The 18,891-nt window shown below is 39.6% G+C and overlaps 1 protein-coding gene across 4 annotated transcripts; it reads right to left on the bottom strand.

Annotated features, from left to right (window-relative positions):
* Window positions 1–2,274: 2,274 nt before the first annotated feature.
* Window positions 2,275–18,688, bottom strand: LMAN1 (lectin, mannose binding 1). 4 transcript variants are annotated; one of them, XM_080636946.1, is made up of 14 exons: window positions 18,465–18,688; window positions 17,018–17,172; window positions 16,821–16,928; window positions 15,417–15,478; window positions 14,570–14,669; window positions 13,331–13,454; window positions 12,903–12,961; window positions 12,168–12,300; window positions 11,279–11,472; window positions 11,096–11,166; window positions 7,725–7,878; window positions 6,965–7,086; window positions 5,316–5,388; window positions 2,275–2,367 (listed from the first exon to the last, which is right to left on the bottom strand). In XM_080636946.1, the coding sequence occupies exons 1-13, from the start codon at window positions 18,679–18,681 to the stop codon at window positions 5,352–5,354; spliced, it is 1,536 nt and encodes a 511-aa protein (XP_080493072.1). In that variant the 5' UTR covers window positions 18,682–18,688; the 3' UTR covers window positions 2,275–2,367; window positions 5,316–5,351. The 4 variants fall into 4 exon arrangements, with proteins under 4 accessions (XP_080493072.1, XP_080493070.1, XP_080493071.1 ...); XM_080636944.1 differs by having other exon boundaries at window positions 2,315–2,367; window positions 5,320–5,388; XM_080636945.1 differs by lacking the exon at window positions 2,275–2,367 and adding an exon at window positions 2,553–3,064 and having other exon boundaries at window positions 5,320–5,388.
* Window positions 18,689–18,891: the final 203 nt, after the last annotated feature.

Raw genomic sequence — 18,891 nt, 5'->3', positions numbered from 1 at the left:
TTTTTATATTAATACCTTAAGCTAATTTACACACACACAAATCAATTACGGTGTGCAACAGCATTTTGACTTTTTAAGTCTTGAAACTCTCACTTTCAGAGATGAAAACGTTCCCTGGAACACAACAGATCTGAATTAGAAACCTGGCTGACTAAATGCCCATAGTGAAATTGTGAAATTCAGGCTACTGAGCCAAAACCCCTTTTGGATATACACTGGAATTCCTCATTAAGCAAAACCCCCGATCCTTTTTATCCATTCATATTTTATCACTTTGGACAGAAAGTACATGGAATGGTTTTTCTTCATCCACTTTTCGTATGGTTGGTTTGCCTCACACATGAATGGGGCAGTACTGCCAGGGTTACTTGATTTTCAAGGAAGCAATCACAAACAAAGCCAATCACATCTTCTTACTTTTCATTCCTTAGTATTTATTTCAACTCCTCCAGGTGGAGGCTGTCTCCATCTAGGTCACCACTTTGACTGGTGCTACACAGAATACCTGCTGGTTTTAATCTTAACTGTCAGTAAAGGAGAAATTAATCTCACTGATTCTGTATGCTATAAGATACCCTCACTAGCTTTTGTTTGTGGATTGCTTCTGCAGGTCTTCCTCTTTCAACCTTTTATTCACATCAGTAGCCTCACCAGGTCTATTCAGGTGAAGATTTTCAGGATCTGCTATAGGCTATTTTGGGAAAAATGACCTGATAGGTCTCAAAAAGTTCCAGGGTTTGGGTTTTGGGCATTTATCTTACTATGACCAACTGCACATGCCTTAACGAAACACTAATTTTGATTATCTAAATGGCTCTCCCAGCACTCATAAATTCACTGAGAGATGGGAGGATTCCCATTTGCCTAAGGCCTTAATCTGTATTAGAGCCTTTCAATTAAAGCAAAAAAAAAGACAGGATGTTCAATAATCCTGGATTATTAATGATTAAACAAGAAACGTACTTTTTTTTTAAATAGAGTACACTCAGAAGCACAAATTCCAAATCACAACAAAACTACTTTGCTGGCACTTGAGAAGTAAGTCCTGCAAACAGGCCTAATCCAGCATCTCTTTCAGGACAAGGACAGTCTTTGGAAGAGCACTCAAACTGCTGAGCAGTAGAGCAACCCCATGACCCAGAACAAGTCCACAGGAGCCCCTCTCTGCTATGCAGCCTAATTTAAAAGGAAGAAGTGAAAATAAAGAGCTGACTTAAATATGAGAGGGGCTTGGTCAAGAGCAAGTCCCTGAAAAAAGAGCAGTCGCTAGTTCCCAAACTACAGCCTGACTAAAATATGTAACCTGCCCCATCCTGCTCAGAACGCAGCAGATCTCAAGTACAGGAGACAGATAATCCTAAGTGAGGGGAGAAGGTGCTTGGTCAATTCACACATTCCTAGAAATAGATGGTGGATAGAAAAAGAGGGCACACTAGAACTCCAGAGAAAAGCTTTGATCTCACTGACCTTCACATCCACTGCTCACAACAGGAACTGGCAACATGCACATCAGAGGCTGGAAGATCCTCTCCGCACCCTGCCTCAGCCCCAGAGCCAGGCTGTGTCTACACAAGGACATGGCACCACAGGGGCCATGATACTGTGTGGACCGCATACAGATCACTCCAACTATGTAATTCAGAAGTATCCAAGTGTTCTTTGAAAGGACCAGGACTCCCCTCCCGCCCCCAGGCTTCATGCCTCTAGAAGAGGTTATCACCTTTTACGTAAGTTGGAACACTACACACTTGCACAAAGAGAAATAAGCGGTTTCGGGCTTTCTGAGCTTGAATAGATTCACTTAAAGATTTCTCTCCTCTACCTATTAATTACTTCTGGGTGGGAGAAAATGATGGTCAGTGAGGGAATTCTTACTCTTCCTGTGGGAGTTTACCACAGAGAGAGTTTACTGTGCCCAGTAAACAGACACAGTTTACTGGGCAGAACAGTTAAAACCCAAACCAAAACCATCAAAAAGTAAACAAGGAGACAGAGCATCCTGGTGACAGCAGTTTGGGGAATCACAAACAAAGCAACCAGCAAAGAACTCTATTGGCTGTTAAGAGACTTAGAAGTTGACATCCTACTTTACATTTAACTCTAAGCATCTGATCCTCAAGGCAAGTCTGATACTCTTAACACAAGCTTCAGAGCAAATCTTACATTTAGGTTAGAGCCACTCCTGCACTGGACTGCAACACAGAGGATATAATTCCTTTGTGCAGAATGAACTCTAGATTCAGCGTATCTTTGTAACCACCGCCAGTCATCTGTCCCTTCAACATAGGCAGAGCCTCAGCCTCTCAATGCTGTCAATTCTCCAGTGTTAGGTAGGACTGAACCCGGATCTCAAAGCAGTCAAACTCTCTGAGAATAGAGGGTAAAGAATGCTTCAGATACACTTGCTTGGATTTCATGGACATATACGCAATTAAAAGAAAAAACCAAACTTACTAAAAATATGCATCTTTATTCAAATAATGTTACCTCTGAACTCCAAGTGTCAACTTACATTAGTCAGAAACGAACATATGACAATGTCAGCTGTTTGAATTACAAAAGAACCCCAAGAGTAGACAGTATTCGGTGTTACAGTAATTGATGCATTGATAAGTGTCAAATTTTCTTCAAACAGGAAGTTAGGTGATTTACAAACCATATTGTGGGTTTTACTTATGAAAGATTCAGGTGTGACTACATATAATATACTCTGACCAGTACAATGAAATTCTCTTGTTACTGCCAAATATTTGCTACTTAGCATTCACACTTCAAGTAGTTATTAGAGTTGTTCTCCCCTATATTGTAAAACTGGATTCCATGGTGTCTTCTCCTCCTAGTCCTGAAATCTTACTTGATAAGAATCAAACATACTATTAGGGTTAAAAGAAACTTCTAGTAGCCAGCTGTAACAGGAGGCTACATTGGTTAACTAACATTCTTACAGTACAAATTTGTTGCTATCAGGTCAAGAACAGACAGGACAAAATCTGAGCTGGGCAATTGGGAGCTTTCCTTTGATCCAGTGAGTGACAAGGCAATTATGGAAGTTCCAAGGAGACAACTGTGAAATGAAGCACGAAGCAAAATTATCAGTTTTTGGTTGATACATATTAGACCTTCTGCTCCCCAATACTAAAGTTTCCTAGCTGCCCATGGGAGATGTCTGATCAATTAGTAGCATAAACACATGAGCTGAGCCTCATATTGAAGAGGCAAGTGCAGGTTGTCCCCCTAGACACCATCCCCAGCCTTACCATCTTTCTAAGAAAAGACACAAAAGTATGGGCTGCTCCAGCTTTAAAAGCAAAGGTCTATCTATCCAGATAGACAGTGACAAAAATACACGCCTTCTCCGATTAATGTATTAGAGCTGTTCCTCTTATCCCAGATATATGCACCTACTTAGACATAAAACTGCTAGCCTTCCTGTATAAAAAGCCTTGCAAAGCCTGCTGTGAGAGAAGGCATTCTCTTTAGATGTTGCACTGATGCAGGAAGGCCTGCAATTGAAAGGAACAACACTCTACACTTTCAAAACTATTAATGAATATATTAAGTTTAGTTACAAGAGTCAGGGTTGTAATAGCGTAGACTCAAGGCACCTGTAAGTATTTGCTGGTGTTTAAAGTAAGGATTTACCCTATTTATCCAGCAAGATCGCCTGAAGCAGTGGTTTCTGATTAGCACAGCAAAATCTTCTCAAATTCAGAAATGAATCTATAAAGCTATACCACATACAGCATACTACATACTGTAGCTATGTAAATAGGTGGGTAGGCAGTTTTATTGGTATAGCACAGACATCCACTTTTTAGACACAGTAATTTAAGTAACAAAATATGTTGCATAGATTTATCATTTCTCCAAACTGACAGGCACAATACTGAAGTGTTCCTCATTACAGCAAATTTGGCAGCATGTGTTGCACTCCAAGGGAGTAGAGTGTAGGAATGCATTAGTTGTGTGCTAGATTCCAGATAACTTATGCAGATTTAGACAAACAGATTAATAATTCAAAGTGAAATATCCCAATGCATTTGTGTACTTTATAGAATTAGAAAAACCCCAAACAAACCCCCCTATTCTAGCTCTACACACAAACAACCTAAGGACAAAGTCACCACAGATGTGTAAACAAAGCAAAATTAATTCATTTCACATTCCTAATTTGGGCTCTGTTTCTTTTCTGAAGCAAATGTTCACCTGATAAGCAGTATCAAATGCACATGTTCAGTCTCATGCTTTTGACACCAAGCAGGAATTGACACACAATACTGGCTCTACAATAGCTACTGGACTAACAAACATGTCTGAAACAAAAGCCTGTGAAGAAATGGGTTAAACACTCAATAGCTGTAGTTTAGAACAGTTGCCATGTCAAGACTTAAAGCATTTGTATCTGATACATGAAAGACAGAAGACAGCTTTATAAGACATTTATACACTAAACATACCCTTAATAAAAACAGATTTGAAGAGGTATAAAGCAATGATATCTTTGCTGAAGAAGTTCCACAAATCTTCAAGAAGAATTACACACACACTTGTAACTATGAAAAAGAACTCAGTCCCACAATATACTTGAAGAAGCTACTTTATCATGTTTTTTCTCACTACCTAAAACCAAACCCCAAAATAAGGAGATAAGCCTTTATTTGCTTGTTCAGTATATTCTGTTTTCTATGTTAGGTATCAACAGCCAGACTGCTAAAGGTCTGTCTTTGTGTCCACATATTAAGAAATGTTTAAATCTGTATTTCAGGAAGAGTTAGAATTAACAAAGTAATTCTTAAACTGTTAAATCCAAGTGTCAAACTTAAGAAGGGTTTATAAAAACCACTTTTACAACCCCCTCAAAAAACCAGAGAACAGTTTGGGGTTGGTTGGTTTTTCTTTTTGTTGTTGTTGGTTTTTCTTTTTGTTGTTGTTGGGTTTTTTGGATGTGTTTTGTTTATTTGCTTGTCAGAACACTTAACAGGAAGCTTTTTGCACAAACCATACAACTGCAAATCTCTTTACGAACAACCAAACCCAGGTGTTTCAATTCCCTCCTCTGGAATCTTAACAAAAGAAGAGGAATATGGCATTTGCCTTCCAGTATTTATGAGAAGTTAGCTGAAAACACAATCTAGATAGGGGCCACAGTCTTCCCTTATCTAGCATTTGTTCTGCTGCTCCCCAGTCCATTTGTAACTTTAGCATTAACAGTTTAAATAGGAACTCATTTTGTTTAACAAAATTCAATAATTTACAATAGTGAAGTATATCAAACAGCAAGTTTTCTCTCATTTATAAAAGTTTTCTGTGCATACATACTGCTGTTATGTACACACAAAGGGAACAGGTCATCAAAAGAACTTTTTGGCTGCTGCTTCTTGTTGACTCCTGAAAGAAAAAGCAGAAGAGAATTCATTAAGTACTTATAGTATAAAGCTAGCTAACTGGTTTAAATATTTATTTGGGGATTAAAAGATTCCATTCCTTGTCAACGGAGACTTAGGGAAATCAAATATAAGTCACATCACACAAGCAGGATACATCTTTTTTCCTATTTACAAAGACATAAGTATCATCACTTTAGTTCCAATTTTGCATCAGACACAGAAGGAAACAAGACATTCCAGACAAACCAGAAGCTGTGAAAGAACACGCAAACTGACTCTTAAAATGTTTGAACTAAAATTTTCTAAAGCTTCTCTGTATCTGATTGCCCTAAAAATCATCACACAGAAGGAAACATATGCAACCAAATAGTGGAAGAATTTACTTGAAATGGGATTTCCTTGTCCCTCTGGCACAGAATACATTTATTTTCTTAGTGGATACTGCAATCAGCCACACACAGATGCTAGAATTACAAGGGCATCGAAAAACTGCTGGGGACCAGGTCCTTGTTTGCCTTGCAAGCCATCATTTCAGTTGATGGAATAACATGACATATGTAGGAAACACACTCTCTCCACTTTGTGGAGAAAGAGACAAACAAAAACTACTGCAATCAGCAGCAGTGGTCTTATGTTAATATTAGTTATCCTTCCAGAGAGGTAGCAAACAGCATTTTCCCTCTGAAGGGCAAGGCAGCCGTTCTGGTCCCTGCTCCTTATCCTGATTAGCGTCTGTGAGAAGCAAGAAGGAAGACTATCAAGCAGTCCTTCCTGTCAACAGGTTTTCCTTCCCATCAACACAAATTTAATTTGAACATTATGACATTATAAGGAGAAGGAAGAGAACAGACAAGACATCCCAATTAGTTTATGGGGGAAAAAAAGTCCATACGCTATAAATATATAAATATACATAGGAGAGGGACAAAGGGATATGTACTGTAAAAAAAGTTCACTGAGGAATTTGTAAGATGGGATACGTAGCTTGTAGGTACACATAAAATAAGGAAAAATCAGATCAGATTTTCTTAAGATATTGATAAACATCAGTAAGTCCAGAGGACCACAAGGGTGATGGTCAAGAGCTGAAACACATGCCGAGGGATGGATCTAGGCTTGTTCATCCTGGACAAAAGAAGGCTTCAAAAGGTCTAACATCAGCTTTCCAATACCTATAAGATGTTATTAAGGAGACAGGCATTTTCTTCATAAAGACCCACATCATACGAGACAACATGCAAACAGAAACCAGGCAGGTTCCCACTTGATGTATTGTGGGGGGAGACTAAAACTACATTATGAGAATTAAACATTTCCAGTGGGGTCCATAACAGTGGTACCTTTTCCATGCTTGGAGGTTAAGATCTGAGTAGTCTAAACACTAAGCGACCTGTCCGAATTCAGTGTTAAGCCTCCTTTGAGCAGAAGACTGAACTAGAGACCTCCCAAGGTCTCTTCCCATCTGAATGATTGCTTGTTTTAAAGATGATTAACATAATCATATCATTGCAATTTTATTTCCAGTCAGAAGTCCTAAAATCATTTGCCTCGTTGTCTTCAAATAAAAAGAGACTTACCTATACATGATATAACTGATGAATAGCACTGTTTGCACTGCTACAAAGATGAAGAAGTGCATCGTAGATAAACACGATGGAAATGGTGGCAGTTCTGGACACTTTGATTTCTCATTAGATGGCTAAAACCCAAGAAAAACAGTATTTGAGAGAAGAGCAAACAAGACATGCCATCAAAAGACTGTTACAGGCAAGAAACAAAACAAGGTCTTTAAAGCATGATATAAAAATAAGAACAAGCAGAAAACAGGCAGAAATGACACTAACCTGAGGAGAAAAAAATTAAAAAATAAAATAAAAAAAGGCCTTCTATGGGATCATAAATTCATTCAAATGCTACCTAGGCTAGACTAAGGTGCTCTTGAATGTGAACACAGTCACCTTTCACACTTAGGAGACCTTAAGTGAAGTCTGCCCAACTTTCACCTGATTAAAGCTCTCCCTTCTGTGTAGAAGCAATAATCTCCTCTGTATAGAGCGGTTAAGTAGGGGGACAAACACATAAAAAAGCACCCAGAAAACCTAATTGCTTGACCTTGTTTCCACAGGAAATTAGACTAAAAATCATGCTCTTTGTGCAAAACTTCTCATCAGGACACAGATCATGCAGTTAGGTCAAGGCAGTGCAGTTTTAGCAAAGCAGCTTAATAAAGGATTAATTACGCTGTAAATTGCGTGCTGGCTCGTCCTAGCCTTTCACTAACAGCCAAAAAAAAAGAAGTATTACAGCCATGCTTTACACTACCAGCACGTAAATTACCATATTTCGTTGTACTAAATGCTCAATGTCCCTCTTTACTACATGAAGGTGTTCTTTGATGTCATTGAAGTGCTGAGTTGTTTCATAGACTCCGGCAGCAGAGCCAGGATGTTGAGCTCCACTGATCAACCTCAGAGTATCAGCCACAGAATTTCTGAAACAAGATAGACACAAATCATTTCAGCATAGAAAAGCTTCTCTACAAATAGCACTTCCTCTGGGCACTTTCTGGGCCATTAAAGTTAGTCTGAAATACAGAGTTGCCCCACATCATAGAACAGTTAGGCAGAAAACATTTTCTCTAGTTTCCAAGAATACCTATCATGAAATAATTCCTTAATCAAACTATGGGCTTAGACAGTTTCAATTTGCCCAGTGCACCATCTCTCAAAGTCACACAGAGAACAAGATCTGGCAAATATTCTATTGCTAGACATCCACTTTGCCTGACTAATGAAGTCTAAAAAGAGTGTTTTATCTGAGGCTCTTGTGAAGGCTTTAGGATAAGCAGAGTTTAATGCAATCTTTGAAGAAAATCAAAAGCTATTTGAAAAATAAATAAATAAAAGCAGTCATGTAAGAAATAAAAATAAAGAAGAGGCTTTAGGGATAAGAAAAGATTTAGATATATCCTTGCTTCATGATTATCATTTATACAAGAAACTCATTTCCCATATGCATTGTCATAATACTTAATATTGTTTTCATGTGAATTCATTTTGCTACTACATCAAATCAAATTAAATCGGTAAAAAGTTGAGGTTCCATAACTAATTTTATTTGAGGTAGCTAGTCAATGAGAGGAAACCCCCTTAATCTCTAATCAATATGTTTATATAATTTTTCCCTACTGTGATGTTTCTTTTCAGTTGCAAAGAAGATTATTCTACAGCTAAAATATTTATTATGTGAATGTTAATCTCTTCATTATTAACAGAGCAAACAAAATAGATTGTCTTTGGATTTCTTTTCAATTTACTTAAAACTTTACATTTTGTTCAGATGAGAGCTTACTTCGATGCCTTCAAGATACAGTCCTAACTGTACAGTGGTCAGCAATTTGTCATAGTACCATGGAGTGGTTTGGATTGGAAGGGATCTTAGGAGATCAGCTCGTCCAACCCCCCTGCTGTGGGCAGGGACTTCTTTCAATGCCCCAAAACGGCCTTGAATACTTACTATTTTAACTGTCACATAAAGGAAATTAAAACAAAACCCAAACCAACCAAACACAAAATTACATTAGTGATTTAAACAGATCATATCTATTGTGAAAATGGCTAGTTAAGCTTCAAAGAAGCTTTGTAAAGATGTTGCCCATCTTTTAGCTTTGTATCAGTTGCTCTTCATGCCACTAAAATTCGACACACAGCAAACCCACACGCACACACTGACTGCAAAAACCCCTCTTCCTGTCCTAGCTTAAATTAGCCTTCGCCAGAAATTATTTTATATCATCATGGTATAGATTATTTAAAAGTAATTTGATTAATATTTACCTGTACTTTGAATTGGTGTTATAATAACCCATTTTAGATGTTAAGTTTTCCACTGGAAGGCTTCTTTCTTAACTAACCCATGCAACCACCATCATGACCACTGCCTAATAAACGCTGATACCAATTCTGCCTGTCCACATCCATCTCACTGTTTATCTTACCCCACTACTTTTAGTGCTACAACACTAAAAAGAAAAACCAACGGTGTGATACTCATTTTGTTGTTCGTGCTCCTCAGACCACCACGGCTACGAGACTACAGAAATCTGCCCACCCACCTCTGACTAATCCAGTGTCTCTTAAAGGCAAAACAACTTCCCTAAATAGATAGTCTGCATCAAATTTAATTTACATTTACTTTTGCATGAACAATACCATGCTGGCAGTTTCTATTGTATGAACATGCAAGAATCTTCTGTAATCAGATGATTAAGAAATCCACAAATCTTGACAAGAAAATTACTTGGACGCTAAGTCCTTTTCCTCCGGGATGACCAGGAATGCAACAGCGGGCTGTTCATTTCTCTCTCTAAATAAAACATTTCTTTAATCTAAGAAAAATATTAAGATGGTGTTATGCAAACTCATACCTAATAAGTAGTCACTAAAAGGGCAGACTGCCAGTGTTAACAAGAAAATCTAATTTGCTTGCAAGGTATAAAGATTTGTCAAGAATATTAACATGAAAGCTTTCGTGGAAGAACAAGTGCAAAAATGGAAGCACTCTAATCTTCATCCTACAGAAAATCTGACCTACTTAGATAAATCACAAGAGCTGCCCTTGAACTAATGCAGGAAACCCCCCCCCACAACTGTAGGAATTGTTTTTCTCCTTACTCTAAGCCCAAGGTAAGGAATGTTTTAACTACTATAAATGAAGGGTTAAACCAACTTTAAGCCATTCCTGTTAAAGGCAGGAACTGTAAAACATCTTGGAAGCAGTACACAACCATCCCTATCAAACACGAGAATTTTCTCCAATTCACTTTACAAGTATAGCACCGTCAAAATAAGACTTTACTTCATTTGGAAACATAATTTGAATCAATCCATTTTAAAAACTGCATCTTAAAAAGCAAAATTAATAATCAGTTGGGAACTTGCAATCGTCCTTGCAGATACACAAGTTCCCTGAGAAAGTTCACTGGCAGAAAGTCCTCTAACAAAAGAACAAACGAACCAAAGAGAAAGAGCCCATTTAATCTGTAAGAAATGGGGACAAATCACTAAAGTGGTCTACACACCGCATTGGCACAACTAAACCAATACATTTCTGTCTTCACTACGCAATGTGACAGCAATTTCATATTAGAGTGCTTTTTTCTTTTGCCAGGTTGTTTACACTAAAAAATCCTCACATATATCTCATAATACTATCTAAATATAATATTATCCATTTTATTAATATAATGATTATGTGGGGTTATTAATATACTAGGAGTAGACTGAGTATATCGACAAGATACTTCAATACCCTTTTTTTCCTTTAGGTTCACTAGCTGTAAGTCCAGAGCATTTATGCTCATGTTGTTATCAGTACTCCTAAGTCAGAGCAACAAATTGCCAGAAGGTAGCAGGTTATCACATTAGCAGAAATGAATTGTTTTTAAAGGGAATAGACTTAACTGGAAAGTGGAATATCATGACAAAAAACAACATAAAAAGAGGCAAATTCAGAGCTCAGTCACCCTTGGAACATGAACTTGGCTTATTCTAGAAATCAACTGTATGCAGAGAGTTGTCACTAAAAAACTGGCACAGAGGAATTTCAAGTTTGTCAGTATTCTCCTACTGAAATAATAAATAGGACTTAAAAGGTGAAAAATAATACAGAAATCAAGACACAGCCTTACTATTCAGAAAACAACTTACCTTATTTCATTTACTTGTCTAACAACCTCTTCTTGAGTTTTTACAACTGTCTCAATCTCTTGCTGGGAAACCTGGTGGGTGGAAGGGGGTGTGAGAAAAAGATCAACATATCTTGGAAAAAGCAAATCAATCGTGCTGCTGAAGTCAGGCTGACAGCAATGACAGTTTGGGGTTTTTATTTACCTGCCCTTGTTGACCTGGCAAACCAGCTCCTCTTTTAGCAATCTCATCTGTGACTAGAGAGACATATCTTCTTTGCTCATCCAGAATCATGTCCAATTGCCTATTCAGCTGTTTTATTTCAAGATGAATTCGATTCTGTCCCTCAAAGATCTGCCTCAGTTCACGATCACTTACAGTTTCAAAAAGATCATCCGCTGATAAGGAAATAAAGCACAGGAGTTCTTACACATAAGCATTCCTCTTGCATATATGCATTGTGTAATTTCTCTTGCGCTCCTCAAGTTTCCACACAAATACACTTTTTTCCCTATAATTTGATATATTTGATGTTCAATTGTTGCTATTGCCATGGCAAAGGAGACTCAATTGGGACCCAAACAACTGAACAGAGATAAGCAGGCATTCAAACCCAGACCCTACCTTAGAGTTCCTATTTCAATACTTGGGTAATATGCAACATAGAATGGAAACAGGATGCTGCTATCTTTCCGTAAGCTAGCACTGTGCTATCAACTATCCTTCAGAAGGAAATTGCAGGTATTAAGTAACAGGCACTTTCTAGAAAAAGTAAGCTTTAAAATGTAGCTTGAAATAGAGAGTGACTGCACATTTGAGTTTCTCCACAGCTTCAGCATCATCAGAAGAAAGTCCAGAAGACTTTCATCATTCCCAGCATGTTTCCACTTGTTTGTTTTATTCTCAATCCAGCCATGACAACAGGGACTTTGTATTTCAGAAAACAGTTTACAAACAAAAGACCAAAGATTCTCAAAGTAGGTAACACCAGTAGGAGCTTAGTAAGATCAGTCAGAGCATCAGGCCCCAGTTCTGGGTATCCTGGAAAGCAAACGTTTTCCTTGACAAGTGAAAAATGGCTCAAATAACCTGCCTGGCTGCCCTTGCACGTCAGGATGCTCCTTTTGAAATTCCTCCTTCTTTTTATCCAATTCTTGTTGAAAGTGCTCAAACTCTTCTTGATACTTCTCTTTATCTTTCTGAGGAATTTCTGCATCTTGCGTTGGCTTTAAAACATTGGGGTGGGGGGAAGGAGAAAAGAGATTTTTTTTTCATGTTCTCCACCATTCCTATATAACTCATTCTTAAGCAAGGCTGTTTGTACTTCAGATTTGAAGACACAACCCAATTAGCAGAATATTAATATATTAAGCTGAAGTGAGTAAGCAGACATTCCTCTGGAGACCCATAGCTTTTTTCTGATATATGCGTACTTTTTGTGATTAAAAAGAAACCAAGTTTTACAAGGATAGATGTTGTTAGGCAGTACAGACTGTTCCAGAGATACAAGAAGCTGAAGGCAAGAACAGATTACTTGTCCACTTCCGAAAGTGTACTTTTCAATTTGTTTTCTTTGCATGTTTTGATTCAACATCACAATTTCTGTTGATTTGGTGCTGCTTCAAGAGCTCTGGTCTTGAAAACGGAATTATTACTGAAACACTACACTATTACTCTCCTTTTTCTAAAATGGATGACAGCACAGCTACATGCCAAAATCCTGAAACAGGGGTGACAAGTATGACTTCAGAAGAAATGCCATCATCAGGTGCTACATACAAGATATACACAATAACATATTTTATTAATTACGCATAAAGATGCTTACTGCTTCTTTCCCAGGCTCTGTCAACTGGAAGGTCAGAAAAGACAGGACATCGTGATCATCTGTACTCAACAAAACAAAAGCACACTGTTAATTGCTACTGTTACAGGCTACAAATCCCGGTACTTCTCAAGCCAGCCTTGCACTTGCAAAGGGTCTTCAGGCAACAGCATCCTCCCAAAGTCCTCCCAAAAGTTTATGCAGTGCGAAATGAGACTGCACAACATCTTTGTCAGGATAAACTGAAAGTCCTGCTCTGGCCAGGAAAAGGCCTAAGCATACCAGTTATTTGGGAATGGGAGAGAATTAATTACATCATCATGGTCAAAAATGGGTATAATGCATCAAGACTAACAGTAAAAGCAAACACACAAAACCCCATCTCTTGCAAGCCCCCCCCCCAATTTGTCACAACATTTAACATTTCCTACCTGCAAGTCCCCCTGTTGCTGCAGATATTCCAAAATAGCCTTGTGATGGCAACACCATGCCTTCCACTTTTGCACAAAATTCATAGTCTTCTTTATCTGGAGTAAAGCCATTATTAATTAATACCTAAAAGGATAAACAAGTAAATTTTACCACATAAATCTCTGTTAATTGCTGTGTCAGTTTATAGTAATGGTCACAAATACAACTTAATCAGGTAATTTAGCAGCCAATACTAGAAAGCAAAAACTATTTCTTTTCTGAAAGATGCTTTTAACAAAGAAAATGCATAGATGCATTTGCAGAACTGCTAAGATTAACAGCAACATTTGGACAGAGGAGTTCCTAGATAAGACATCAGGGACCAGGCACATTCCAGAAGTGAGCAGCCTTGGAGTCTAAAATTTCATTTTCATTCAAAAGTTAAATAGCTTTTACCATTACAACACAGTTCAAGGTCCACCCTCTATTAGGAGCATTCATGTTTACTTTTAGAGAAACTTTTACTATAGAATAACAGCTGTTCATTTTATGGCTAATACCTATGAATAGCACCTTTTCAGAAACCAAGAAACCCACACTTTGCAGTCATTGCAACCCAGCACCAACATAACATTATTCTTCCCTTATCTAGAAGGAATTCACAATCATCCTAACAGTATTCAGGAAGTGCTGAAGACTCCCTTATAGTGTTGTTTTTCTACCTTTAATCTTCAAAGCCCTACTATTTCTTGGAGATAGGAAGCCTCAAGTAGCAAATTTAAATCTACTGTCAGTGAGCGAGCTTCTTTTTTTTGGTCACACTTCAAGAGCCTCTTACGATCAGCTACAAAACCCTGTGTAGCTCTCATGTCAGCTTGAAAAGTACCATTCAAGTCAAGGAGGTGCTCAATCACTTGGTAGCTGAGAAACGTGCTGGCTTTAAGACACTTCTACAGGCAAGTCAACAGCAACAGAAGGGTGCGAGCACATATGACTTAGCATAACTGACTCCTAAGTAACATCAGAGAAATCAGCAATATCTGCCAAGTCAGCTCCTAAAACTAAAGGTGCATGAATGTAGCTAAAAACCTACCCAGCGTTTGAACACTGCACCTCCTTCCAACTTCTGCTACCAAGCTCCACATTTTCAAACATACCAGAATTAACATACAGGGTCTTCGGGTTTTCAGACAGTTGCAACAATCTCGCACTTAAGCGGCTAAGAAACAAACGTAATGATGTTATTTCAGAGTACTCACAGTCAGGGTTTTTTGGTAGTATGTTATCTTTACTCGAACAGGATAGGGCTTGTTACGGAAGTCCCTCTGACAGGATGCCAAGGCTTGTGTGGAACCATCACTATGCAAGAAGACAACTTGCATAAAACTATATCTTATGATTTATCAGCTAAGACAAAAAAGCATCAATGTATCACTAAGCAACATCATGGTATTTTGTCAATATGTACGTTTTTCAAAAGCTGTCCCACAACTGCACTGTTTTCTGAAGGCTGAGATCAACAGTACTACATGTTTTACACAGGACACTATAGCTAGACAGCAGTAATGGGGAAACTTGAACACAGCAGAAATCTCCAAGGTTAGAGATATTCCCACAGCTGTGAACTAAGACAGAAATAAGCTGTAGTCTGGACTGCACTAAGCTAGATACAAACTGAGATTGAAATAAGCTGTAGTTCAGACCGCATCAACTAAGCTAGACACTTCTAAGAATCCAGAAAGATGTCAATTGTGCTGTTGACTCTAAACAATCTGAAATCCAAATTAAACTGATTAATTGCAGTAGCAAGCAATTAGGTTTCAGTCACTTCTGTCAGTTAGCTGTGTGTGGAAGATACCCACAGGCAGTGAAGAGGCAAAAAGTCTGTACTTCCATTTATCTGAGTTCATCCATCCCAAAGGGCATATACCATTAAATATCCATCAGCTGCCAATTTCTGTGCTGTTGCTGCCATAACAGTTTTAACAAACAGAAAAACTCAAAGAAAGTTTCACAAGAAACTTTCACAATTTTTCGTGAGAGTTTCATGCAACATTTTATCATTCAAAAGCAAACATCCATAATTTATACTGAAAATAAACTTACTTCTGATGATCATACAGAAGTTTACCATTGTTGCCTACAACGATCACTGCAGGATTGTTTTTCTAGAAGAATAAATAGCAAAAAATGGAAGTTAAATTCAACGTGAAACATAAGTAACATCACTGATAGCCTTTCTGCAATAAAGCACCTGAAGTCACTACAGATAGAGTTTCTTCATTGTAGATGGTATGGGGCTATGTTCTGGATTATGACAAAACCCAGTGTTGGCAACACAGCAATGTTTTAGTTATTGCTTACACAAGCTCAAGGCCTTTTCTGCTTTTCACACCAGTGAGTAGGCTGCAGTGCAGGAGCTGTGAGGAGACACAGCTAGGCCAGCTGACCAAGGGATATCCCAGATCATATGGCATCATGCTCAGCAATAAAAGCTGGGGGAATAAGGAAGGGGGGACTTTCAGTCTTATAGCATTTTGTCTTCCCAAGTCATCATTATGGGGTATTGGAGATAGCTGAACACCTGCCTGACAGTGGGAAGCAGCGAATTCATTTTTTGCTTTGTTTGAGCATGCAGCTTTTGCTTTGCCTATTAAACTGGGCTTACCTGAATCCACGAGTTTTCTTACTTTTAGCCTTCTGATTTTATCCCCCATCCCATCAGAGAATAAGTGACTGGCCATGTGGTGCTTAGCTGTCTACAAGGGTTAAACCATGATATAAAGGAACACACTGTACCACTACACAGATTACCAGCTCTTGAAAAACACCAAACAAAACACACTTCAAAAACTCAAAAACTAATGCCCTTCTCAATTCACAATGGTGGGGTAGGGGAGTTCTTTGTCTTCAAAAAGGACCAAATCGCAAACAAACTGTGGTTCTTGTCCTTCTGATAGATTGTGACAACAAAAAAAAGCAAGAGAACCTATCTATCGTTAAAGTTTCCAAGGATCATGCTGGATTTGAAACCGGAAACTCAAAACAGCAACTGCTGCCCCCATCTGCTACAGAATTTTCACTGCTGAATGACTCAAGGAAGATTTGTTCCAAGAAAAAGAGCATCTCTGAAGACAGACAGAAATCTATGTTTCCGTAGCATCATATTTTGTTATAATAAGCCTCTTGCAAAGCACACATATATCAAGATTTCAAATCACGCATGGCCATTCGAAATTTCAGCTTCTACAGTTACATACAGTATTTTCTCTCCAAACCTGACCCATGCATCAATGTTCAGAGGAGGTACATTATGTGTTACACTTCAACTTGCAAGCTTAAAAAAATAAGCGTAAAACAGTTGAGTAAAAATTATGAAAGGGAAAATTGACTATTTTAGTTTATCCCTTCAAAGCGAAAGAACAGGAAAGTAACATAATCTTCCCCCCTGCCCCAAGTAATAGGTACAAAACAAGCAGGAAGTTTGCCAAGAGTCTGCTTTCAACTAACCTTTCCATCATTGTCAAAGGAATCAAAGAAAATTCCAACACCATTCCATTGATCAGCTGCCCCAAAAACAGGGCCTTCCAAGCCTTGCTCTTCTGTATACCAAATTGCCTATTACAGAAAGAAGTAAGAGTCACAAGTCAATAATCACTTTTTACAGCTTGTCTAATTTTTTTTCAGTTAGATCAAATCCTTAATACCAATCCATCGGCTCCAATGCGGCCTCTTCCTGTAACTCGAAAGGTCACTTCGACTTCCCAATATTCAAATATTGACTTAGTTTTTGTCCACACTGACCCTCTCTGGCTTTTCAAAGATGTTGTTATACGAATCTGATCTGCACTTGGTATAGCATCTAGAAAGGAAATGAACCAACACCAATTATATGAGAGAGAACATATTGCAAGTGCTTAAGCAGCCAATCAACAGATCTTCTAAAGTCAAAGCTTCCTGGTCTCCTCAACTAGAAAACAGCTTTCAGAATAACTTTTTTGTGGAGTGATCAACCAGTTGAGACGGGGAAAAACCCCAACAACAAAACACACTTTTACCTTCAACAGCTTGTTAATAGTGCTTTTCAAAAGACTTAATCACCTTCTGTTTGGTACCACAAGGTACAACTTAAATAGAACCTTCAGTCTTGCTATTAAGATAACTATTAAATTAATAAAACCAGGTTTAGCTTTCTCCTGTATCTCACATAACTCTTCACAAATCACAGATTCCTGTTTTGCTTTTTAATAACAGATATTCTATTTTTTTTTGTTTAATAGTTTAAAGGAAAATTAGACATACATAAATTCATTCACTTGTATTAAATAACATTTTTGTCATCATTTACTTGAAAAAAGCAGGAAAAAAGCTTATCTATAGACAGCTTCCTTCATGTCACTTACAGCATAATGTGAAATATCAGTACAAGATTCACACTCATAATTAAAGCCTGTAAAAACCAACCAAACAAAAAATCAAACCCCACATTAGCAGTTACTGCAAAGAAACTGTACTAAGGTAGCACCTTATGTACCATGAATATCAATACAGTTTACAAGAGGGGGCCTTACAGAAGACTAGGTGCATTTTTAGCACAACCACATCCCTCACCTATACTTCAATCGCATAAACCATATTCGGTGAACTTGCATTTGCCAAGGCACAGTTTCCATTTCAGGCTCTTACACCACGAGCGCTAACGGGACCCGCAGCCCCGTGGCTCGGCTCAAGCACAGCGCGAGGCGGGCCCGCACTTCGGCCGAGTGACACATCATCACTCCGCGGGGAGCTCCCTGGAGCCCGCACAGCTACGGAGCGACCGCACCACATGGCAGCACATGGGTACCTTCGAGCCGCACGGCAGGGGAGGACTTTTAGCCATTCAACGGCTACCACAGCGCCTCCTTTGCCCCTTCGGAGCTCCGTGCAATGCCGCGGGACCCTGCCGAGGTGGCAGGACGCGCAGGGATCGGGGACTGAGCCCAGCTCCGCTCCCTTTGGGCAGCGGCAGGTCACAAGAGCCGCCGCTGCTCCCCACCCGTTGCCTTGGCGGCCCGGTCCCGCCGGCAGCGTCCACCTTCGCCGTGCCCTTCCGCTCCCCGCACAGCAGGAACACGGCCCGGCCCCGCTCGCAACCTGCCGCCCGGCACTTACTGCCCGTATGCACCCAGAACGGCACAGTCCCGTCCGCCTGCACCAAATGCGGCCCCTTGAAGCTGTACTTGTACTCAAAGCGGCGGTGCGGCAGAGCTGCTGCTGAGCCTTCCGCCGCCGTCGCCTGCCCGAGGGCGAGCGGAGCGCGGCCCAAGGCGAGCAGGACACCGGCGAGAAGGGCCGCACCCACGCCACCGCGCTGCGCGCGCGCCGCCATCTTGAACCGTGCTGCGCGACGCAGGGCATAGCCAACAGGGCGCGACGCGATTGGCCGGCAAGGGGGCAGGGCAAGGGGCGGAGCGACTTCGTGGCGCCGCCAGCTGGGCCTCGCCCCCAGACCGCCGGTGGGTGGCCGGGGCGGCGGTGCCGTGAGGCGGGGCGGTGCCGTGAGGCGGGGCGGTGCCGTGAGGCGAGGCGGTGCCGTGAG

This window comes from Psittacula echo (assembly GCF_963264785.1).
Source record: "Psittacula echo genome assembly, chromosome: Z".
Classification (NCBI taxonomy): domain Eukaryota; kingdom Metazoa; phylum Chordata; class Aves; order Psittaciformes; family Psittacidae; genus Psittacula; species Psittacula echo.
Note: the sequence above shows the minus strand (reverse complement) of the source record. Positions and strands in the feature narration are given on the sequence as shown.